Raw genomic sequence first — 26,327 nt, 5'->3', positions numbered from 1 at the left:
TAATTCTACTTCTTTCTTAACCATCCAAAATTGGAGTTCAACTCCTTTAAATCATCACACATCCTGCAAAGAAAACACACTTCAAATATTCCTCTCAAATTCTTCTAATTCTATCCATACTTCTACCAACACAATCCACCCTTCTCATGGTGGAAATCTCTACATAAATCAACATTGAACTTATTCATAAATCCATCAACTCATTTCAAACATAAAAATTCAAGCATTAATCATATACAAATCTCTATACATCATTTAATTATGCAACTCACAACTTAGGTGGATTTACTTACCTTATACTCAAGTAGAATCCACTTAAGCTCTCTACTCTTGATGGCTTGATGCTTTCTCTTAAACCTTAAACACCAACTTAGTAAGGATCCTACTCTTACACTAATAAAAATTCACATCTAGAGTAAGGATTCTTACCTTTAAGTATTTAGGATCAACTTGTATCAACTTCTAGTCAAAAGCCCTCCAAAAATCCTTGCAAAATTGAATGAAAGTTTGAGAGAATTGAAGGATGGAAGAGGTGGTGGAAAAGAAAGAATAAAAGGGTTTCTAAAGCTAAATCCTTAATATCTCATATTTTCTCCACTCTTTCCCATTTTACCCTTACGCTTTCTTAGAATGCCACCTTTGCCCTTTAATTCTTTGCAATTGTACCCCCGTTTAAACTATTCTCCATGCAATTTCTTTGTATTTCACTGCCCACTTTTCCTGCTAATTAGGGGTAGAAAGGTCATTGTGCCCCAAAGAAAGAATTCTTTAGAAACACACTACACATTTTAGTTGGTTCTTCGCCGCGACGAAGACTCTTTCTTCGCCCTGGCGAAAAGTTACAGAACCTCCCTCTTTGGTTTCAGGACCTCGTCGCCGCAACAAAGATCATTCTTCGGCCCGGCGAAGTCTGTAACACCAAAACTTCGCCAAGCCTTTACAATTTCAGGGCAACCACTCAACCAAATCAACTCATCAATCCAACTAAGGGTCAACCAACTGAAAATAACGACATGCAAGCTCAAATGAGAACAAATCAATAAACATTCAAGCAATACAACACAATTTAATTACGTACCTCAAGTGGGGCGTTACAAATGTCTTATTGGGTGAGAAGTTAGGTTCACTTCAAATTCTGTCATAGTATCAGAGTCAGGTTTAGTTGAGCTAAGTACTTGACCAGCAGGTGCCAGCAACTACCTCCATTAACAGAGGCATAACCCAACATACGGGCTTGACTATGAGGGGGAGTGTTGGAGTCTCAGACCGACTAGGCACATTCAAGCTTACTAGTTTATAAGAGGAATTAATCCTCCTATTCAACAAGGCCTTATTGGGTGAAAAGTCAGACTCACCTCAAATTCTATCAATTTGCACATAACAATTGCTAAATAGTAACTAATATAGGAAATTAAAAATAACATATTAAAATTAAGAGTGATATACATTTTATAAAAATCTTAATACAATGAATTTGAATTTTTGTCCTTTTTAAAATGCATTAAATGTATAAACTTTGTAAAATGTGCAAATAACATGAAGTCTCGATAGTTTAAAATGCATTAATTTAATTACTAAAAGATTATCTTATAATTTGTTATTTAAAAAAAAAAGTGAAATTAATAATTAAATAAGAGTTAAGTGATAGCTGAGGTGATGTGTTGGGAGTAAAGTAGGTGGTCTCTGTTGTGATGTGGCAATTGACCTATGCCCAAATGGAAGTCAAATATAACTTGGGTAGTCAAAGTTATTATGTTAAAGACTAAGGGGCAATTCTGTCATATCTAGTCTTCAATAAACCTAATCCAAATTAGGTTTTGCTCATTCGGTTTTCTCGAGCTTTCTCTCTTGGTTAACAGAGAGAGAAAGTTTGTTACGAATCTCTGGATGCACTGGAAATCTGAAGAGCGTTGATGGAATTAAACGGTGGTGGTAGGTCTTAGTTGGATTTTTCCTTATGCTTTCACTTGTGTATAAATCTGTAACTAATGTTGGTTATTGTGTGTGGTGTATGAGAGGTGATGAGATCAGGGTTTTACAGAGGGGTTTTTCATCTGGGTTTTGCACTATGTAAAGGGTGAGCGTAAATCTCTGTAAGGTTCTCTATTCTCATAGTAAAGTCTTCTTATTGCCCTACAGAGTGGATGTAGGTAATCTGTGTGATTACCGAACCACTATAAATCTTTGTGCCTTTTACTTTTCAGCTTATTATTTGTTATATTGCTTGTGATTTATCTTCTGTTTTGGATGTTGTACTGCTTTGGATTTTCGTTTTGGTCTCTTGTTTACAACAAGTGGTATTAGAGCTAGGTTCTCATTCTAGCACCTAGGATTTATTCTAGGTTGAGAGATCTTTTTTGAATCTGAAGTATCTAGGTTTAGATCTGGTTTCTGTTTACAGCTGCAATTTTTAGGGTTTCTATTAGTCTCGGGTAAATTGGGGCTTTTATACTCTGGGCATCTGTGAAGGTTAGGAACCTAGAAATGTCTAAGTTTGAGGTTGAAAAATTCACAGGGGATAATGATTACGGATTGTGGAAGATGAAGATGAAGGTTATCTTAGTTAAGAATTGATTGTCTGATACTTTAGAGGGTGAGGATAGTTTACCAGACTCCCTATCTGAGAAGGAGAAGAAAGACCTACTAAATAAAGCCTACAATACCTTAATCGTAGGTCTGGGGGATAAGGTCTTAAGAGAAGTTAAGAAAATGACTACACCAGCCAAAATTTGGGAAAAACTAGACTGTCTATACCTGTCAAAGTCTTCTCCTAATAGGTTAGTTTTAAAACAGAAACTGTTCAGTTTTAAAATGGATGAAAACAAAATATTAGGAGAAAATATGAATGACTTTATGAAACTAGTACAGGATCTAGAAAGGCTTAGTGTTAAGGTTGAGGATGAAGACCAAGCAGTGATTCTTATTGACTCTCTTCCTAAATATTTTTCAAATTTTGTGGACACCCTTAAGTATGGCAGACAAACCCTTAAACTAGAAGAAGTAGTGGTAGCAATTACTGCTAAGGATGCTGAATTTAAAAAGGAAGGTAAACTAGATAGTGAGGGGTTTTATGTGAGAGGAAGATCTGAAAAGAAAGGCCACAAGAAAGGAAGTTTCAGGGGTAGATCAAAGTCTAAGTCCAAATTCATTAGAAAATGTTTTCACTGTCATAAGGAAGGTCATTTTAAGAGGGACTGTCCTGATAGGAAGAAAAAATCAGGGGAAAAGGATGCTAGTGGGAGTGTAGATATAGCTTCTGATGGTTATGAGAGTTCTAATATGTCAGTAGCTTCTGAAAATGAAACTGATGCTGAATGGGTACTTGATTCTAGCTGTTCTTTCCACATGACTCCAAATAGGAGTTTTCTGTCAAACTTTAAGAAACTAGAGTCTGAAAAAGTTTTGATGGGCAATAATGCAGTGTGTAGAATCTCAGGAATTGGAGATGTAAGGCTGAATTTGCATGATGGAAGTTCAAAATGGCTCACAGATATTAGATACATACCAGAGCTAAAAAGAAATTTAGTTTCTTTAGGAAGTCTAGTCTCAATTGGCTATAGCTATAAGGCTCAAGGTGGAGTCCTTAAAGTAACTAAATGGTCCTTAGTTGTAATGAAGGGTGAGATGAGGAATGGGCTGTATATTCTAAATGGTTCAACCATCACTGGAACAACAGTTGTATCTTTATCTCAGAAGTTTAATAGGACAACTTTATGGCATAGGAGGTTAGGGCATGTTAGTGAAAAGAGATTAGTTGAGCTGGATAAGCAAAAGGTTCTAGGAGGAGATAAAGTAGAGAAGCTGGATTTTTGTGATCACTGCATTTATGGGAAGATGAACAGAATTAGGTTTAGTGTGGGAAACCACTGTTCTAAGGCTATTTTAGATTATATCCATTCAGACGTGTGGGGACTAACTAAATATCCATCTTTGGGAGGTTGTAGGTATTTCATTAGCATCATAGATGATTACTCTAGGAGGGTATGGGTCTATTTCTTGAAAACAAAGGGAGAGGCCTTTAGGAAATTCAAAGATTGGAAGGTCATGATAGAAAATCAATGTAGGAAGAAAATTAGGAAACTTAGAACCGATAATGGGTTAGAATTTATCAATGAAAAGTTTGATAGTCTGTGTAGGGAAAGTGGAATTCTAAGGCATAGAACAGTAAGACACACACCCCAGCAGAATGGTTTAGCAGAAAGGATGAATATGACCATTCTAGAAAAAGGTTAGAAGCCTATTATCCTGTTCTAAGTTACCCACCAGGTTTTGGGCAGAGGTTGCCCACACAGCTGTTTATCTAATAAACATAATACCCTCCTCAGCTCTTAGTTTCAAAACACCCATGGAGAAATGGTCTGGGCATCCTGCAAATTACAGTAACCTTAGGGTTTTTGGCTGCACTATTTTTGTTCATGAGAAAACTGATAAGTTACAACCAAGGGCTATTAGATGCATTTTCTTAGGATATCCTTATGGCATTAAAGATTACAAATGTTGCGATATTGGACGGAAAAAGTGCATTATTAGCAGAGATGTGAGGTTTAATGAGGATGAGTTGGGTGGATTGAGTCAGGAAGAAAGTGACAATGAAGATAGGACAAAGGTGTTTAATCTGGACCTAGGTGGAGAAGTTACAAATCTAAACAATCCTGTTTCAGATTCTCAAACCCAGGAGGATGAACCTAGCTTAGATGATAATGATGATAATGATGGTGATGGAAATGATTTACAAAATTATCAACTAGCTAGAGATAGAGAAAGAACAAAAATTAGACTACCTAGGAGGTACTCACATGCTGATATGGTAGCATTTGCTCTTCAAGTTGCTGAAGAGATTGATGAGGAACCTAGAACTGTTAAGGAAGCCATGAATAGTAAAGATTCCAGGGAATGGAAACTAGCCATGCAGGAAGAGTATGATTCTCTAATAAAAAATCAAACCTGGATTCTAGTTAACAAACCTGAAGGCAATAGGGTGGTTAAGTGCAAATGGGTTTTCAAAAGGAAAGATGGTATACCAAGGGTAGAAGCACCTAGGTTTAAAGCTAGGTTGGTAGTCAAAGGTTTCACACATGTTGAAGAAGTAGATTACAACGAAATTTTCTTACCAGTTGTGAGACATACCACTATCAGAATTCTCTTATCCTTGGTAGCTCAGTTTGATTTAGAATTAGAGCAATTAGACATCAAAACAACTTTCTTGAATGGTGATTTAGAAGAAAAAATTATGATGGAGCAGCCTGAGTTGTTTGAAAAGGGGTCTAAAAACCAAGTCTGTTTGTTGAAAAAATCTTTATATGGTTTAAAGCAGTCACCTACGCAGTGGTATAGGAAATTTGATTGTTTTATGATGAATGTTGGTTTCATTCGAAGTAGCTTTGATGGTTGTTTTTATTTTAAGTGTTTGTATGGTGAGTGCTACATTTATTTGGCCTTGTATGTGGATGATATGCTTTTAGCTTGTAAAGATCTTTCTGAAATTGCTAGATTCAAATGAGAGATGAGTAGACAATTTGAAATGAAAGATTTAGGGCAAGCTATGAAGATCCTAGGAATGAATATTTAAAGGGATAGAAAAAATGGAAAACTGATGTTGTCACAAAAACAATATGCTGGAAAAGTCATAAGGTAGTTTAACATGAGTAATTCCAAACCTGTTAAAACACCTTTAGGACAACATTTTAAACTCAGTACAGTACAATGCCCAGAAACAGAAGAAGAAAGGAAGGGAATGGCTTGCATCCCGTATGCAAATGCAATAGGGAGCTTGATATATTTGATGGTTTGTACCAGACCAGATTTAGCCTTTGCAGTTAGTTTTGTAAGTAGGTTTATGAGTAATCCTGGGAAGAATCATTGGGAAGTTGTAAACTGGGTGCTTAGGTATGTAAGGGGTACACTGGCCATTGGTATTGTTTACAGCAGGGGGCAAAATAAGGGGAATATCATTGTAGGATATGTAGATGCTGATTATGCAGGAAATGTAGACAATAGGAAATCCATGACTGGTTTCTGCTTTACTTTTTGGAATAATCTGGTTGGTTGGAAGGCTAACCTGCAGGCAATAGTTACTCTGTCAATTATGGAAGTAGAATATGTTGCTATTACAACGGCAGTCAAAGAAGCAATGTGGCTCAGGGGAATGCTTGATGAAATGGGATTGAACCAGCAGCAGGTTCCAATCAAGAGTGACGGCCAAAGTGTAATTTTTCTATGCAAAAATAAAGTTTTTCATGAGAGATCAAAACACATTGATGTCAGGTTGCATTTTATCAGAAATCTGATTGAAGATAAAGCCATTAAGGTGGAGAAGATTCCTGGAAGAGAAAACCCAGCAGATATGTTCACTAAGTCTATTATTTTGGACAAGTTAAGGCTCTTTAAGAGCCTTCTGCACATTGAAGAAAATTAGAAGAAGTTCTAAGGCAGTAAGGAAAGGCAATGATCAAATGCCAAGGTGGAGATTTGTTGTGATGTGGCAATTGACCTATGCCCATGTGGAAGTCAAATATAACTTAGGTAGTCAAAGTTATTATGTTAAAGACTAAGGGGCAATTCTGTCATATCTAGTCTTCAATAAACCTAATCCAAATTAGGTTTTGCTCATTCGATTTTCTCGAGCTTTTTTCTCTTGGTTAATAGAGAGAGAAAGTTTGTTATGAATCTCTGGATGCACTGGAAATCTGAAGAGCGTTGATAGAATTAAACGGTGGTGGTAGGCCTTAGTTGGATTTTTCCTTATGCTTTCACTTGTGTATAAATTTGTAACTAATGTTGGTTATTGTGTGTGGTGTATGAGAGGTGATGAGATCTGGGTTTTACAGAGGGGTTTTTCATCTGGGTTTTGCACTATGTAAAGGGTGAGCGTAAATCTCTGTAAGGTTCTCTATTCTCATAGTAAAGTCTTCTTATTGCCCTAAAGAGTGGATGTAGGTAATCTGTGTGATTACCGAACCACTATAAATCTTTGTGCCTTTCGCTTTTCAGCTTATTATCTGTTTTATTGCTTGTGATTTATCTTCTGTTTTGGATGTTGTATTGCTTTGGATTTTCGTTTTAGTCTCTTGTTTACAACAGTCTCAAGTTTTTTTTTTTTTTTATATACATATATGTTTTTTTAATGATACTATATGTACTGCAGTAATTCCCTAATTAGCCCCCGATTAAAATAAATATACACTTATTCCAAAATTGCCATCAATTATGGATTTTTTTTTAATAGAAAATCACTTTTTAACCTCTTCTTATACTATAATCTTTTTTTTATAAGTATTTTGATTGTTATATGGAAGAAAATCTACAACATGTTTACTCATTATAAGTGATGTTAGAATGAAAATAATGATAAAAGGAAAACCATTGAACCTCAAGGCAGTCTGCAAAAATGGAGGGAACAGATAATACTGAAGGCCAATTGGGCCATAAGTGGGCTGAAATTAGACATGAATGAGCCTCGTCTAAAAATCCAAATGGAAAAGAGAACTAAAGTAGGTCTAGGATGAGTTTACTTAACTTTGGTAATAATTTTCAAAGTTTTTTTTTTTTTTATTGCATAAATATAAATTATATGTTTTTCTTTCTTATTTTCTAAACATGAGTATTATTTTGTTACTTTTAAGCTTTTATTTTATATATATAGAGGAAATTATTGATAACATTTTTCGAAAATAATATATGGAATAATATTACCAATCAAAAAATTAATAATTTTCTTCCATAAAATGTCATAAATTAATACTTCAATCAATGATAGGTAATTTGCTGACACTATCAATGAGTCGTTATTCATTTCAATCAATGATATTAAGAGTTTATACATATATAGTCACCATTTCATCCATATACAAAAGAAAATGTAAATTATGAAAGATAGAATTTAAATGTCGCTTTTGGTTTTGGATGATTAAAAATCTATTTGCTATCCAATTTAATAATTTAAAAAAATTAGAAAGCAAAGCTTCCTTATAGTAGAAAATTTCAATATTTATAAATGTTCATAAAAATAGTATAAATTTACATTTATATGAAGTGGCACCATTGGAAAGATATGTCTCTTGAAAAAGAGAGAGGGAGAGGTGACAAACCAAATAAATAAATGTAAGGTTGGGATGGTTTAATTGTATGGAGAAAATATAGTGGTTAAGTTATCCCTTTCTTAATATTAATTAGAAGTTGTCAGTCCTTTCAATTAATTGATCATTCAAATCCTACACATATCAACATTGTTTTTACGAAGAACTATTTAATTGTTTTCATTTTCACCTTTTTATACCCTATTACATAAATGGGGGCCTCCCACTCTATGAGTCATCCTTTTTATAGTACCAGAATAATAGTTTAACCACATTCCACTCATTTTTTTATTGTAATGGGTGAAATTTATACTAACATTCCAGATGTGAAAGACAACCAAACATAAAATTTTAACCAAATTTTAGTGGGTATCCATTTTGATAATTGACAATTGATATTTTTTAGGGTTTTTTTAGGAGTTTAATTAGTTTATTTAATTAGAAATAGGGTAGGATGACAAATAGGTTAATCTTATTTATGATTTCTATGAGGTTTATTTTATTTGTTTTATCTTTCGGTAAATAATTGTATTTTTATAAATACATGTTTTGAAATAAGAGCAGTAGTGAGTAAATTATTTTAAAAAAAAAAAAAAAAAAAAGCATCAATATTTTACCAAAAGTCTTGTATTTCTTTTAAGAAATCTTATAGGTCTTAAATAAATAACTCCCTTTCAAAATTAATCCTAATTTTCCTAATGCAAATCCCAAATTAGAAAATTCCTTAAGGGTCTGCTTGAGAGTTTTTTTTCACTAGTTTTGAGGGGTTTTTAATTAGACTGGTTTTAAGGTGTTTAAACACCATTATTTACCAAATTTTTTATGGGCTGGTTTCGAATGATTTAAAAACCCCCCAAAACCAGTGTAATGTATTTTTGAGAGCTCTAGATACTTAAACATATTACTAAAGTTACATAATGTAAAAAATGTATATCCGTTAAATTAATAGAAAAATAAAATAACGAAATTGGGGTTATGTTTTAATTTCATGAAACATATGGGACTTTAATAATTTACTCCTCTCTGACAGGGATGAAGTTGGATGGCGTTACATTCTGATTTTAGTAAATCCAAAGTTATTCATTCAGCCTTAAAATCCAAGTTCTTCGTGTATTTGCCCCTATTTATCACGTGAAGATTAATACTGTAAAGTTTGAAAGTTAGATCAATAGAATTATTTCTTAGCTTCCAGAAGACTAATAATATAAAGTTTGAAAGTTAGATCAATAGAATTATTTCTTCATTTCTTGCAACGATGGCAACACTGAAAGCAAACCCCTCTTCCAAATGTTTCAAAATTTGTTTCCAAGTGCTTCTCCTACTTATTTTCTCTATCATTTTTGCTTCTGCAGGAAATGTCATCACCCATCTCCCTGGTTTTGATGGTGAACTTCCCTTCTACCTCGAAACTGGGTACTTTAATTACTGTATTCACGATTTCTGATAATTTTTATTAAACTTTAACGAGGGTCCTGAAGAGATGACTCTGTATCTAAAATAAAATAGATGTACGATTTTCTAAGTGATTTTTTTTTTTTTTCCTTTTAAGATATATTGGTGTTGGGGAATCGAATGAGTCGCAATTGTTTTACTACTTTGTGGAGTCACAGAGGAGTCCTTCACTTGATCCTCTTATGCTTTGGCTCACTGGTGGACCTGGTTGCTCCGCTCTCTCTGCTTTCTTCTATGAAAGTGGTAAGTTTTTATTGCTTTTATGCAAACCCTTTGAAGTGTTACTATTATTTTTTCTTTTTCTTTTTTTACACCTTTTTGTGGTCCAACAAAAAGTTGGAATTGTTTTTGTCCTCCATCTGTTCAGTTTTGTTAGACTTATACCTTTTGTTTTTTCATTTTGTGTGTGCGCACACTTTTTTGCCATGCTAACGTCGCACGTCTGACTCACTTTTGCACAATTTACGTTTTTATCTTTATCAGCTGAGATATTTTTTTGTCCATCTGTTGTGCTGTCATGAGGACGGTGTCTCAATATCCTCTTATGGTGAAATAAGTTTTTTCCTTTTTTGGTTGTGGTCCCAAAAGATAGATGTAATATTTTCTATTTTTTGGACCAACATATGTCAGCCCTTGTTTGTTGACTTAGCAAGAATTGGGGAGTATGAAATTGGTCTATATCTTCTTCATTCTTGCTCATTTGTAAAGCTAACATTTGATATTTTTATTTGCTTATGCTCTGAATTTTTCAGAGAGTTTTATTCCTCAAAGGTGAACGAAATAGAGACAGTAGTGAGAACAAAATAACAACAAAACAAATCACAGAAAGTAAACAAAGAGAAAATAACATGCGCAATTTACCCTGGTTTACCTAATCGAGTCAATATTATTGTAATACTTCATCACTTCTCTTGTTTACAATGAATGAATTGTCATATGATTTGCTATCATACTCATAACAAGAGAAAAATATGTTTATATACTAGGTTTAAGTGACAAAACCTAGTTTTACAAGGATTCATATTCCTAGCCTAACCCAATAAGAAATTAATAACTTAAAGAAATTCTTCAGCAGTTATACATGGAAAAGGCCCAAACTGCCTACGAGCCCGAGGGTGCTGCCCCCACGACCCCTGTTTGCTCATCGGGGAGCGGGGCCCCCAAACGCTGATCGGGCAGCAAGACCCCCGAATGCGTCTGCGTAACCTATCAATGCTGAAGTAGTCAACAACTCCAACAAAAGGTTCACTTTATGTTATTGTGCAGAACATTTATCATCCTTCATCTTTGTTAAGCTAAAAGGAAGTTCATCTTTTTCCTTGTTTGTTTTTCTTTTTGAACCTGAATATCTATTTCGTTGGTGCTCTAAACTTTTTAGAGAGTTGTTCTTGGTTAGGTTCTTTTTTTATGGGTTTATACTAGAAACTTTCTTGTTATCTTCATTGTTGAATGGCGGCTGGAACGTGGTTCATTTGCTAATGCTGGAGCGTGTCTTCAGCGATTGAAGCTTGGGTGGAGCTCAAGCGTTTTCCAAGAGTGAACCTGGTGTGAAGAAATCTGTGGTGCAACAAGACATTAGAGATTCAAAAGGTGGTATTTAGTGTAACTAGAAAATGGCGTTCTCTTTGCTATAGCTAAAATCAACTTTAAACTATATCTTATAATATTTGTTAATTAGTAGATTTACTTTGATCTGGATGAGGTTCCATGGATGTAGGCTAAAAATAGATTTAGTTAAACCATGTATATGCTGGTGTGCTTTACATTTATAGCTTAAATAATTTGTTGTAAACCTGACTATATTAACACAACTTGGTAAATTATTCTGCTGCGTCTTTAAAAATTAGTACCTAAACGTTAAATAGAGTTTACCAACTCTAACAAAAATTATTTTGTACTTATAAAAAGAGATAAGACAATTACGAAGTACTATTATGATTGATTTTCTTAGTTCAATTAAGAAAAATAATACACTTAGTAGTAGCCTGGAGGTTTTGTTTCTATTAAATAATAGTTTAATAATGAATGTTTAATTTATTAAAGCAACTCAGGATAAGTTATTAATGGGCCATATTTATGAAAATGACTGACATCTTCCCAAGTTTTATCTCCTATTTCTTTTAAATAATGGTTTGATAATAAAGTTAATTTTATGAGTGATGTTATTTAAGCCCCACCAATTTTCTTTGTAGGACCCAATAATAATTTTCATATTTAGGGAAAAGACCACCTTTCGCAAGTTTTTTTCTCAATCTGTTTGCAGGTCCAGTTGCTTTTAATTATTCTAATTACAATGGGAGTTTGCCATCACTCCAACTTAACCCTGATACATGGACTCAGGTACTAAAGAATAATTTTTTTTTTCTCTCTCTCTTCATGTTTCATTCTTGAGAGGTAATCATCTTTTTTTTTTTTTTCTTTTTTCAGGGCATCAACATTATATATGTAGATGCACCAGTTGGCACTGGTTTCTCTTACTCAACAACCCAAGAAAATTACTATCTTAATGATACAAAATCTGCCGCACAAACCTACGACTTCTTGAGAAAGGTATGTAAGGTTCTGTACATTTAACTGTCTTAATCTTTTTTAACATCCGAAGCTCAGTTCATGTATAAAATGTTACGTTAGAAGTTCAGCCAAAATATTTATTCTTACAAATTTAAAAGTTAGGGCCTGGATTTTAATTTGTCTTTTACAAATTCAACAAATACCATTCACTCAATGCTATTCACCACACAAATAATTCAACAATACCATTCACTCAACTCAGCGCTATTCACCGCTAACTATCATTTTTTTTTCCCAAGATACAATTTATTTATGAATATAGAGAATTGAAAATTAAAGAAACTAAAACTCAAAAGAATAAAAACAGTCTTTACTGATAAGTGATCCAAATTACAGAAATCAAGAATTCTCGACTGGAATGGATAGTTGTTTATTCATATTAATTGTTTTTCTGCAGTGGCTCCTTGAGCATCCACAGTTCTTAACAAATCAATTTTTCATTGGGGGCGATTCTTATTCTGGCATTTCTGTTCCAATGATAGTCCAACATATACTTGATGGTAAATATTTATTTTCCTGGTGACATATTCACTTATTTTTCCTTTTGTTTTTTCCTGAAAACTATAGCCTTTGTCATGTCTTGAAAGATTGATTAATTCATATTTCGATTTCCTGCAGGAAAGAACGAAGGATTTAAGCCAACCATAAACCTAAAAGTAATTTCCATCCTTTTTGTTTTCATTCTTTTTCTCGAAATTATATCCTATTATTTATACGCTCAAACACTAATACCTTTTGTGATATGTTCATCTCACTTAAGATATTCTTTTATAGTTAATGATTCTGACCTTGAAATTTCAAACTATTGAAAAGGATACTACTTGAAATCCAAAGACGGGATGATTATATTGACAGCAATTCATTGTACCATTTGCATTTGGAGTACACTCATACCACCTGAACTTATCATGTAAATATATATCTCCAATCTCTTTATAAATTTGTTTTCAATTTATATAGTTACACAAGCCAAATATTTTCAAAAACTATCATTTAATTTCCGGCTGCAAAATATTACTGCAATGGATTATGTCAACATAAATGAAAGCAATACTAATTGTGTAACAGCCTGATGAATTCGACCAGTCAGCAGAAAACTATCCTTTTAAAATCCATCACTGAGCTTGAGCCTATGAAATTGCCGATTTTAATTTTTTTTTTTTTTTTTTTTTCATTGTTTGATGCAGTGGTTCTTCAATAATACACTCTGATATTTTGGAACCACGTTGCTATCTGCTAAACCAAAAAAAGTAGTATGAAGGAAGAAGATCAGCTGAAAGATTGAGCCTGATGAATTCCCCTTTCAGAAATCAAATCGGAAATGCTTATTGGTGCAGGGTACGTAAATTCAGCTCTCTCATTATTTTGTAGATTTTTTTCACCACTTCCAGGATTAAGTTACATAAAAAGATCTGTGATTCAACTTTCTTTCAGGGGTATAATTATGGCTATCTGCCGTTTGGGCTAATGCTGAAATTGTCCGAGAAGCTCTCCATGTGAAAGTAATGCATTTATTTAATGTTTAGAGTGCAATTTTTTATACAGAAAAATCTTATGAAACGTGTTTATTATTAAATGAGTTTGAAATGTTTTCGAAAATAATTTTGGATAAAATCTAAAAACTAATTATCATTTAAAACACGACTCAATTTCTATACCTTTTTATCGAAGTCATTTTGAATATTATATCAAAAAATAATTTGATATTAAATATGAGCATTTTAATATTTATTTTGTCAAGTCATGTTCAATGCCGTTTGATTTTTCTCATGGGACTCAAAGAATATTTTAAATATAATGGCATATATGCATGACCTGACAAATTAATATGAAATCGTTTTGACTAAAGATTATTAACTAAAATAACAACACTCAATTTTCTGAATCGTATTTGAATTTTAAAAATTATTTTCGGATTAAAACAAATGGGTATGAAACAGGAACACAAAAGGAGTGTGGAAAATGTTGCATATTTCTGGCCTAGCTTATACACAGACTCAATTAAGTTGTGTTTTATCATAAAAATTTTACAAAGTCAGCCTTCGAGCTCTCTTTTCAGGTGACAACTCTTTAACTTCTTCAGCGTTTATTGTTTCCTTCAAGTCTTCTCACTTTAATAAATCTATCTTGATATTATTTAATCTATATTGAAAAAATGAATTACAAATTTCTTCTTCTTCTTCCCCATCATTTTTCATGGATTAACATTGTCACATTTTATGCAGTGGTGATCACGATTCCGTATTCCACACATTGCCACACAAACTTGGATTCGTTCTCTTAATTTGACTATAATGAAAATTGGCGAGCATGGGTTTGTAAGGGTCAAGTTGCCGGTAATCCGGCACAAAAGCTCTGATACGATACAATCTTGATATTTCTAACTATTGTTTCGTAATTGTATTTGGATTTTTATACTAATTATTATCATGGTCTCATGTATGCAGATCCACAGAGGATTAATTAGTAGTGACTTTACTCTTATATAGCTCAGTGAAGGTAAGGCTCAACTCAATCATATAATTAACTATGCTCTTCAAATGAATGTGCAACATATTTTAAAAGAAATTACCCCAATTGACTAGGATCTGGAAATAGTAAAAATAAGGGATATAGAAATTTAAGTAAATAAACGTGGTTATAATTATTTTTTTTCTAAAAAATAGTTTTATGCAATTTTAAATTTAGCCTAAACTTTAAAATGAAAAAATACATGTTCTCTTTGTTGTTCATTTTTTTTTTTTTTTTCAAATTAAAATGGCTTTTGTTACTATATCAAAACAAAAGCATATTAGAATATTAAACGACGAGAATAAATTCATATTTGTTATTCTGCATCATAACCTTTCAAAAAAAAAAAAAAAAAAAAAAAGATAATGAACCAAAACACTTATATTTGTATCGCTTCTAATTCCAGGGTGCTGGTCATATTGCTCCAGAGTACAAACCGAAAGAATGTTATAGAATGATGGATCGATTCATGGCGTATTACCCACTGTAATTTTTATTAGTTGCAGCTTAAGAATTTCGGTCACACTTTGAAGTATTTTAGGAATTATCATCTTTAGAAATAGAAGATATTAATGTGGATCCTTGAATTTGTTTTATAGGTAGGGAACCCAATTTAATGGGTTATGGGGCAACCCACTACAAACTACCTCAACCCAACCCACCATCCCATTTCTTGAATCCAATAGTGGGTGGACTAGGTAGGATATGCTTGGGTTATGGGTATACCCAAACCAACCCACTTTCAATGAATCTATTGCATTATTATTATTATGGATGTTTAATATTATTATCATAATATATTTTTAAATAATTAGTTTTGAACATAACTAATTAACTATCATTAATATTATTATAAGTAATTAAATATATATTTTTTATTACTTAAAATATTATTTCAAAATAATTATGTGATGTAATTAAAACTAAATTTATGACAAACAATTAATTTTACAATCACTTGATCTAGTTTTTGTTAATAAAATCAATAAAACTCTTTCAAAAATGTTGAGAGAAATATTTCTATATCATCCTCTCATTAAAATTAAGAGTGGTATATATTTTATAAAAAATTTTGATACAATGAATTTGAATTCTGTCCTTTTTAAAATGCATTAGATGTGTAAATTATATTAAATGTGCAAATCTCAATAGTTTAAAATATATTAATTTAATTACTAAAAGATTATCTTATAATTTGTTTATTCACAAGAGTTGTTCTAAAAATAAATTTTTTATTTAAAAAAAAGTGAAATTAATAATTAAATTAAGAGTTAAGTGATTAATGACGTGATATGTTGGAGTATATTGTGGGTGGGCCCTCAAATTTAAAAAAAAAAATATTTATATGTAATTTTTTTTTTTTATGACAATTTCAACTAAAAACATATAATATGAATATTATATATTATTACATTTTATTTTGGCCCACCCTAATAAGAATTTCTGGATCCACTATTGGTTGGAATAAAGTAGGTGGTCTCAAGTGTTTTTTTTTTTTTTTTTTTTTCTTTATGATACTGTATACACCCCCACTAATTCTCTAATTAGCCCCCGTTTATAATAAATATACATTTATTTCAAAATTACCGTCAATTATGGAATTTTATATATATAGAGAGAGAAAATCACTTTTTAACCCCATCTTATCATATGATGTTTACATTAGGATTAGTATTTTGATTTTTATATGGAAGAAAATCTACAACATGTTTACTCATTATAAGTGATGTTAGAACTTAGAATGATAAAAGGAAAATTATTGAGCCTTAAGGCTGAAGGCAGTCTGCAAAAATGGAGGAAACAGATAATACAGAAAGGCCAATTGGGCCATAAGTGGGCTGAAAAAAGAGAACATTTCTAAATACACTTACCCTTTTCTCTATGAATACACACTAAAGTAGGTCTAGGATGAGTTTGCTAAACTTTGGTAATAATTTTCAAGGTTTTTATTTTAATGCATAAATATAAATTATATGTTTTTCTTTCTTATTTTCAAACCATAAGCATTAATTTGTCCTTTTAAGTTTTTTATTATATATATATTTTATATACTCTATATAATAAATTTGATATACATTTTTCAAAAAAAATATAGGGATACTATTGCCTTTTGAAAAATTAATCAATTTCTCCTATATAATGTTCCATCAACCTTATTATGGCTTTATTCTAAATATATATAGGCTTAAAATTTACTCTAATTTTACGTTAGATGAAAATTATTTACAACTATTTTGTACTAGTAAATCAGATGATAAGTTTGTTCATGAGCATAACTTTGGAATATTAAATATTAAACTATATTACGATTTACACAACACAAAAAACAATTATTATAATCTTATTAGTACTTTGTTGCACTATCCAGAGTCGTTTTATTCATTTCAATTATGATATTAACGAGTGCCTGCACATGACGGAATGTTAAATTGTCGCTTGATGATAAAGATCTATTTGCTACCATTTAATGATTACAAAAAATTAGAAGAAGTCTACAGGCTTCCTTATATCGAGAAATTTCATATTGTTGCACAATGTTCATAACAATATATAATTTGCTTTAGATAAGGTGACACCATTGGGAAAGTATGTCCTTGAAAAGAGGAATTCGAGGTGAACAAAACCACCCTTTGGCTAAGTGGTTGAATATTGGCTCTAAGTATTACTTCCGACGGTTTTAAATTCGCATTCCGCTTCGTTATAATAGGGAGTTACCATAAATGTTTAAACCCTTACTCAACTTTAAAGACATTGAGATTAGTTGAGGTGATGCGTTCAAAAGTTGCCTGGATACCTCTGCCGCATAAAAAAAAACAAAAAAAAAAAGGACGAGGTGTGAAAACCAACAATAATAAACCGTGTAAGGTTGGGATAGTTTTAATTGTATGGAGAAATATAGTGGCTAATTATATCCCTTCATCAAAAGTTATTAGAGTTTAAGTTCCTTTGCACTTGACTTGACATCCCATAAACATACCGACACCTGTCAACATTGGTTTCTGTACCACTATTTACTTGTTTTTAAATTTCGCCACTTCTAATCTTACATAAATGGAGGCCTCCTACCGCCTCTGAACGTCTCATCGTTTTTATAGTATGGTCATAATTATCTTTAACATGCACTTGGTTGACTGCTATTATCTATATTTTAATTCAAAAATATTTGGTGTAAAAATCTTGATTTTCTTTTTTTAAAACTTGAATCAAGTGGAATAAAGTATCTTGTGTAAAACATATATTCACAGACAAAATTTAATCAAATCTCTAATTCAATCAAAATGTTGTACATAATTACTTGAACAGATAAATTTTAACACCCAAATTTCTTACATGAAGTATACAAACAACTTGTCGTTTAAATAGATTTCTATATGAAAAAGTATTGGTCCGGATTTTATAAAAATCCAACCTCGCACAAGAGAATGACTCTTCTAATATACATGTATATATATCAACTACATAAATTTTAATTCATTTATATTTTCTTAGTATATTTTTGGCACCAGCCGAATACATGCCATTGGCAAGTTGGTAAAGAACAACCTACCCCCCATACTTCCGCCTAACATCCCTAATTATTCCCCTTAAGTCAAATCCCCAAATTAAAAACTTCTTGAAGAGCTTTGATACTTATAGATAATATTCGAACTCAAAAGCTAGCTGTTATGTTTGACTTAATAAACCTACCCAAAACCAACGTAAGTATAGTAGTAACTTATCACATCTTCTAAACCACACAAGGAAGTTCTTAATAATGAATGAATACATTCAATTAATTTTGATGTGTCCTAAAAGTCTATTCATAAGTTAAACAAACTTCACTAACCCATTAGAGACAAGTTGTTTAAACATTAAATAAATTACAAAGCCTCATTGTTCCACTAACCCATAAATTGGCATCATGCGAATAATCTTATTAATTAATTTCATTATGGTATATTAATGTATCTTCGTTTTGTTTGGAGCAATGCAATGGTTAATTTGTCCGACCCCGATTATGAAAGCCAAATCAAGTCTACCTGTTTGTTCATGCACAATGCTCATGTGTTTTGTTTTTGAATAAAATGTGAATTATGAACAATTATTTAGTTGTTTCAGTTGATATATACAATCTAGCGGCGAATCCTTGTCGAAGACTTGTTCTTAGCCTCATGAGATGCATGCCAGTTTAAATAAATTATAACTTTTTATTTATTCTTTCCTAAATATATCTATATATATTGAATATATATCATCAGTAATATATATTAATTTTCGTCTCTCCATCAAAGTTACTTTTATAATGAATATAAACGTATTACTTATGTGTAGGGGCCTCTATTTGGTTCAGTTGAGACATCGGACAAAATTTACCCCTCCATTGATTAATTGCCTTTTGTTGACGAAGACTAATCCTAAGTTCTAATAATAGTACAGACTATTTAAAAGATATTCCTGATTATTTTAAACACAGTTTAATTGATTTTGAAATTCAATTGTCATCCAAGTTTTTAGAAGTAGATTAAAACAACCTTAAGAGGGATATTCTAATGTTTTTTTTTTTTTTTTTTAAATCCAAAAGTTTCATTAAAGCTTTTAATAAATAGCGTTTGATAGTTTTAATGTAACATAAATTAAAAAATCTCTTAAAAACATAAAGGAGTAAAGGATCGCCACTCCGAAATCTTATTACTATTACGCAAACAAGTGATAATACCCCTTAATTTCCATAGTATTGGGTCTAGTTCAATTGTCTTTTTCAACACAAACCATCTTACAAAATGCCCTCTGATAACTTACTTTATAAATATAAGAAACGGATGCCGGAGCTCTAACTCATTTTAAATAAAGACCTCATTGATTTCGACAATCGCCAAAGGCTACAAAGAGAAACCCATTAATAGTCATGTATTGTACTACCTATACAAAATGTTATCACGGGGGGGGAGATATAAAAGACCTCCACACTATGTTTTTTGTTTTTTTTTTTTTTTAATTGTGATTGGATAATTGTAAAATTAATAAATTGTGTAGAAGATATATCCATATATAAAATTGTCACCATCCGATTTAAAAGTAATTTTTTTTTTTTTTAATTATCTTTTATATACTATTACTCCATAGTTTTTAGTGCGAATAATTTGTGATGTTCCTATCAATAATTAGAAATGACTATAATACTTTGAGAAAAACACACGTCATCTGCTCCTACTTTAGCTGCAAAATTAATTTTAATTAATAGTGGTAAAAAAAGACTATATCTAGGTAAACTATAGACTAAATCTAACAGTGAGGGAGTCATTTGAAATTCCATAATATTAATATCAAAAAAAAAACATCAGCTTAACGGGTTCATAAATAAAATTACATTAATAAGGTGAACAACCACACGTTTATATGGCTGAAAACAACAACCAAAATTATAGGAGAGATTATGAATGTCTAGTGAATTTTATCTGTCATGGGTTCCAGCAAAGAACAACTCCACAGCTCTCAGGCTTCCTCAGAGACATCGACAGCACGGCCATCTTTTTCCATTGATCTAATTGTGAGAGGATCGTAGGCCATTAATCCTTTCCATAATTCGGTTTAATTATCAATTTCCCTTATAATTAATTACAATATACCTTAATCATCAAACCCATAATTTCACAGTACTTCGACAACAAAAGCGTCCAATGCCTTACATAATCTTTTGATATATATATATTAATCTAGATCAACATGTTGATTAGTTAAATTTTGACATTATTCATTGAATTCAAATTTGATCATTCCATAGTCGGTGTCGTAAGAAAACAACCATAATTATTTTTGATGTATGGAAGTAGGATACTTACTATTCTTGATTAACAACGTTTGCCGACTATGTGTCACGTGACATCAAGAAAATTAAATTTAAGTTCCTATTCTCTCGCAATTTCAGTTTGTAGGCCATAGTAATAGCCTCTACTTCAATAAAACATTTTTTTTTTTTTTAATACTGATTTTAAAATATATTCTTCAAATATACTTACATAAGACAATATAATGCAAAAACACATTTAATATACGAGTATGTTATATTGTTCAAATAGTATTTATATCACAAGCAATGCATAATGGTATAATTACTTGACATGAAAATGTACGAATGAATTTGATTGTTTTAACTTATTCAATACACAATTTTTAATACATTTGATAATAGTTAAATTTTGCTTCTTATGAATAGAACATTAAGACAAACTCATGCTAAATGATTATAGTATATCCTGATTTTTATGAGAGAGACATTTCTTGAGATAATATTAAGTGTTTATGAGCTAACAAAGATTACAAAAAAACTTTTGGCAGATTTGTACAGCCATAAGTATAAACAATCATATCCAATCTGCATTTACGGTTAAGGCCGATTATCTAAAGTTGAGTGGGAATGTACTCTTTAGGATCAATGTTCATTCTTGCCAACATCACAATATTAATGATTGATTAGTGTGATCATTCATGAGTACCACTTTTTTCTCACCATTCATTTGACATTTTCCAACTTAGCCAAACCTTTTTCCTGTTGGAATTTCCTGAATCGTTTGCAAAATCAAATGCATTGATCAAGTGTTAAAATTAGTTGTCTAACATCAATGGAGTCTAATCAACATTTTAATCACAACTACAAATATCTAAACATTGATAAGGACTGATTTATATGATATGTAATGACCCATTTTCTTATAACACGATATTATCTACTTGGGTCCGGTCATATCTAAGCCGAATATAAAATTATTACAATGTCACCATTGAGGTTTGTCACAAAAACAGTCACTCTCGAATGACGTTTCTATCAGATAAATGTAACGGTTCAAGGGATGGAAAGATATTTTGAATGAACTACAGGCAATTTTAGACAAATTAGATAAGGGGTTGACTGTTTACTATAGTTATAATTTTTTAATGTAAAAATTGTCAACCATTTACCAAAACATCCCACTGTTTATTAAAAATATCTTTTCTACCCCTTAAACTGTTATATTTAAGTGACAGTATCGGCACTAGTGTTCCAAAATTGGAGAGAAAACCTCAGGTAGGGTGACAAAGTAATTAACTTTATAAGATTCGACAATTCACCCTCATCTCATCCAACTTCACCTTCTACATCTCAGGACAGGACTGGAGTTGAAGATCTTGGGTGCCATAATTTTGCGATACTTATATTTACATGAGGACAAAATAAGAATATTACAATTTTCTTAAGCATCTGAATTACTAGCCTTAATTAAGAACTTCCAGTGGAGATTGAAAAGGAGGTGTCACATTCATATTCTAGATCCTCAAATCCCCAAAACTCTTGTTGATCTTCTTCTTCCTTTTCAGGCATTTTCCACCTCTCTTTATCTATCTCTTCTTCAGTCATCACCTTCAATACCTATCAATTCACAGAAATTAACAATGTCAACTGCTAAGTTTTTAATTGGAGTAAAGAATGGTTTGGCTCACCATGAATTCATGCATATCATGATGAGAAAACACACACACCTTGGAGTAAAATTTGATATGACAAAAGTAGTTATATTGTACGTTTGCTTTATGTGATTCATAAAAAGAAAATGAGGACCACAAGACACAAGCTCAATTAATTTTATAGTTTTTTTTATGAACCCTTTTTCGGATAAACGTACATGTCAAATATCAACACCCTGGCAGACGATATACTACTTTTTTAATTTTTGTTTAAACATCGATATATAATAAAACAACCAGATTTCTTTAACCAGACAAAGCAAGATTCTGAAAGAAAAATCTTTTTGCTTTAACCGATGAGCAGAAATTACGACCAAACGCAAGAATAATATCATATTAAGGGAAAAAAGATGAAAGAATAGTGAGTCAAATTAGGGCCCTTGTTTAAATAATCATATCCTTAATCTTCTAATCACATGGGAGGATTATATTTTACTATCTAATTTAGCTTAAAGATTTAGGTTAGGTAGGCTTGAACATCCTTGACTGATTCATGAATTGCGTGAAAAAATAACACAAAATGAACCACCACCAACACCAGAAAAAAAAAAAAAAAAATGTCCAAATCTATGTTTCATGCTGCAGTCCCAAGTCCAAAACAGTGAAAATGATATGCAAAGTCATAGCAAGCAAACAACCAAATTGATATCAATCAGACAGTCAACTGAAAGGTATCAAATTTGTGATGTAATGATCCTTATCACCAAACAGTTTAGTCTGCAGAATAAAAATGTAATGCATTTGAACGTTCTACATAAGGGGAGTATAAAAAAAATAAAAAAATGACCACTTGACAACATGAATAAAATATCTGTCATAAAATACTGGTTGGTAAATTTGTGAAGCAAAAAACTTGAGTAAAATGTATACGAATTAGGGGTCACCCAGATGTCTTTTAATGACAAAATCATTCCATGATTTCAGAAACAATGTTTCTCATCTAATTTATTGGCTCGTTTTTATAGTACCGTAAAAAATTTTATTGCACGATTGTCATTCTTTCTTACCGACATCTTGGTCTTTTTGAAATCTGGATCTGAATTCTTGCAGTCAAACCAGAATGTCTATGATATGAGAATTACTGGTAGTAGTTTTTTCTATGTACCTCACTCATGGTTGGGCGCCACGTGGGAGATGCGCGGATGCAGAGAGAGGCTGCAAAGGCAAGCTTATTAAGCTGAGTAACATCATAGGTCCCTTGGAGCCTTGGATCTACCAGCTTGTCAAGTTCTCCTTGGTTCAAAATTGGTTTGGCCTGTTTCATTCAATAATTAAGAACTATTAAAAAGCTGCCTAATAATTGAATAACTTTCACTAAAGTTTTGGTTGCTGAACTCTACAAGAAACACAACAAAGGGATTGACTAACGAAGCCCGAAATTAATGGCAAATTCAATTAAACTTTGTGAAAAAACTTTATGGATATTGACATTACCCAGCTGTGTAAGCTTAGGTGAGAACCGTCCACCGGTTTCCGGCCGGAAATGATCTCCAGTAAAAACACCCCAAATGCAAAGACATCTGTTTTCTCATCCACTATTCCATGCATGAAGTACTCAGGAGCCAAGTGCCTACCATAGAAATTCAATTTCAGTACAGTACTTGAAACTTACTTCCTGGCTTTGTCCCAAAAGTTTGTGAAGATTTGGTACCCAAATGTGCCTTCAATTGGAGCAATTGAATGGTGACTCCATTGAGCTGGAAGCCATTTCGCCAATCCAAAATCAGAAATCTAAAACACCAACCAACGTCAAAATTTTGTCACATTAAAAATATTGAAATTCTAACATGAATTTGATCTAGAAGTTAAGACTGAAACTCCAAATGGGTCACCTGGGGTTCAAAATCTTCTGTCAATAAAATGTTTGAAGACTTGATGTCTCTGTGAATTATCCTTCTTTGACAGCCTTTGTGCAAATAATTCAAACCTCTTGCTGTTCCAACTGCAATCTTATACCTTATTTTCCAATCCACTGGAGGCAAATTCACATCTGCAACAAAACAAGCAAAAGATTAACCATATCTTTTTGAATCTCGAGACCTCTTATACAATCTCAGAGATCCAATTATTGAACAAAATAATCAAAATACAAGAATTTTTGTTGGAGTAAGATTGAGTACCATGAAAAAGTGAAGCAACTGAGCCTCTAGAGAAGAATTGAAATATGAGATAAAGGCCATTGTCAATACAGCAGCCAAGAAGAGACAACACATTTGGATGAGAAACATGGCCAATAGTTCCAATTTCTGTCAAGAAATCCTTCTCTTTTCTGTCATCCGTTGAACATTTTGTAAGCCTCTTCACAGCAATCTCTTCTCCATCTTGTAAAACTCCTTTATAAACCTCAGCATATCCTCCTCTGCCAACCAAATTCTCTGCAACCCACATGACAAAATCAAAACTTGAATATAACAACCAACAAGACAAGCCTAAAGTTCATAACTTTGATGAAATTTTATGAGCCAAACCTGGGCTGAAACCATGGGTGGCAGCAGAGATTTCTTCAAAAGAGAAACATCTCCAAGTTGGTCTTGGAGAAGAACTCTTGGTTATTCTAAAACTTCCTTCGTTGTTGTTGTCATCTTCAATGGACTCATGTGGACTTGAACTTGCGGAAACATCTTCATCAAAACCTCTTCTTTTTAAAGAAAACAAGCGCTTCAAGCTATTGGTTCTTAAATACTTCATTGTAAGTAAAGCATTAAAAATTCAGCTCTATTTTGAGAAACAGAGCACTCTGTTTCATGCAGAGAACAGAGAGTAAGAAACACAAGAAATTGTCTCAACAAAAACGAAAACAAAGAGAGAGAGTCAAAGGGTATATATTAGTGAGGTGGGCTTGAGAGCAGAGGATAATTAATGCATGGAGTGATTCAGATAAAAGGAGGAGGTTGGATAGGCTGGCTCGATTGTCTATTTATGCATTTTGACACTAAAAAGGAGAAACAAAAAATTGATGAAACAATGAGCTCATTGATTTGAGAGGGAAATTTTAGGCAGTGGGGTTGGTTCTGTGGCCTCACTCTGGTGGGGTAGATAACTTGCTTTTTCGCAGTTCAAAACTTTGGCTCTCTTACATCCACAAGTGGAACATTTTTTTAGTTCTTTATGCATAAAAATAAAGGCAATTTGGTTAGGAAAAACCGGACCAATGTCAGAAGAGAAAGTTGTAGAAGCATGTAAAACCGAACCAATGTTTTGGACACATGTCGTGATGAGGCCTACAACAGTTGCACCAACAACTGTAGTTAGTACTCCTAATATGTTAATGTACTAGTCTTAAAACTTAAGAAGGTGAATGCGTATGGGGCTGACCAACGTAAAAGCTAGAGTTTTTTGTTTTTTTTTTTTTTGGTTACTTTGTCTCATTAAAATTCACGACGACATCATATAATTGATTCTGAAATTATAAAGAAAGTTATTTGTCATATATATTTTCCATTAAAAATTTCATTGGTGTATCTAAATGAAATATAAATATACACAAAATGTAGATCGATTGTCTAATTTTTGAAAGTTTGTAAGAGCATCAAACTTTTTTGAAATTGTTGCGTGGTTTCTCTGTCAAGCTCAGGCCAATGCGAGAATATAGCTCGACCCAGGATAATCTTGACAACTATAATTGATCAATCCAGCATAAGCTTGTCAAGCCGTAGCTCGATCCAATACAAGCTAGTCGCGGACAATCCGAGGAATTAATCAATCAATCTCCATATTACTTCAGATCCCAGATATCGCAGGAATAACTGGATTAACAGTTGTCGTTACGCGATCATAGCACCCAATGGCAAGGATATTGGAATTATGATTCAAATCATTTGTAATCCCTTTAATTTCGCTCTTTCCTTTATGAAAATCTTGTATATGAACCTTCTAAAACGATGAGGAGGGGGATGTGAATTCTGGATAAAAATTACATAGTAAGCTCTCACAATATATACAAAAAACCCAGTGGACGTAGGTTGTTAACTTTGTCAAACCACTTTAAAAGTTCTCTTTCTTATTTATTTTCTGACGTTATCATTCACTCATTGCTGATTACCCGTAATCACATACATATCAGTTTCGATCCCAACAAGGTCAATCGGATCTCGCTGGTTGGTGCAGAATTTTGTATCAACAAAAGTAAATAAATAATTTTGCTGGTTGTAGAATCAAAATGCAATAGGGTATTTTGAAGTGTTTGTATAAATTTAGTTATAAATTCATTATCATGACAAAAATTAAGATTCATATTTC

The 26,327-nt window shown here is 32.2% G+C and overlaps 2 protein-coding genes across 2 annotated transcripts; one reads left to right on the top strand and one right to left on the bottom strand.

The window, feature by feature from the left end:
* The first annotated feature begins 9,291 nt into the window (after positions 1 to 9,291).
* LOC116145530 (serine carboxypeptidase-like 18) lies at positions 9,292 to 13,598 on the top strand. Its single transcript, XM_031430983.1, has 7 exons — positions 9,292 to 9,488; positions 9,625 to 9,770; positions 11,791 to 11,867; positions 11,955 to 12,077; positions 12,496 to 12,598; positions 12,717 to 12,754; positions 13,533 to 13,598. Exons 1-7 carry the CDS (start codon positions 9,331 to 9,333, stop codon positions 13,596 to 13,598), a joined length of 711 nt encoding a protein of 236 aa, XP_031286843.1. The 5' UTR covers positions 9,292 to 9,330.
* An 8,205-nt stretch (positions 13,599 to 21,803) lies between these two features.
* LOC116145572 (probable receptor-like serine/threonine-protein kinase At5g57670) lies at positions 21,804 to 24,964 on the bottom strand. Its single transcript, XM_031431024.1, has 7 exons — positions 24,557 to 24,964; positions 24,209 to 24,463; positions 23,921 to 24,078; positions 23,740 to 23,819; positions 23,523 to 23,658; positions 23,194 to 23,343; positions 21,804 to 21,993 (listed from the first exon to the last, which is right to left on the bottom strand). Exons 1-7 carry the CDS (start codon positions 24,774 to 24,776, stop codon positions 21,844 to 21,846), a joined length of 1,149 nt encoding a protein of 382 aa, XP_031286884.1. The 5' UTR covers positions 24,777 to 24,964; the 3' UTR covers positions 21,804 to 21,843.
* Between the last annotated feature and the right edge of the window lie 1,363 nt (positions 24,965 to 26,327).

This window comes from Pistacia vera, unplaced genomic scaffold (genome assembly GCF_008641045.1).
Source record: "Pistacia vera cultivar Batoury unplaced genomic scaffold, PisVer_v2 Contig462, whole genome shotgun sequence".
Classification (NCBI taxonomy): domain Eukaryota; kingdom Viridiplantae; phylum Streptophyta; class Magnoliopsida; order Sapindales; family Anacardiaceae; genus Pistacia; species Pistacia vera.
This window is presented reverse-complemented; position numbering and strand designations above follow the sequence as displayed.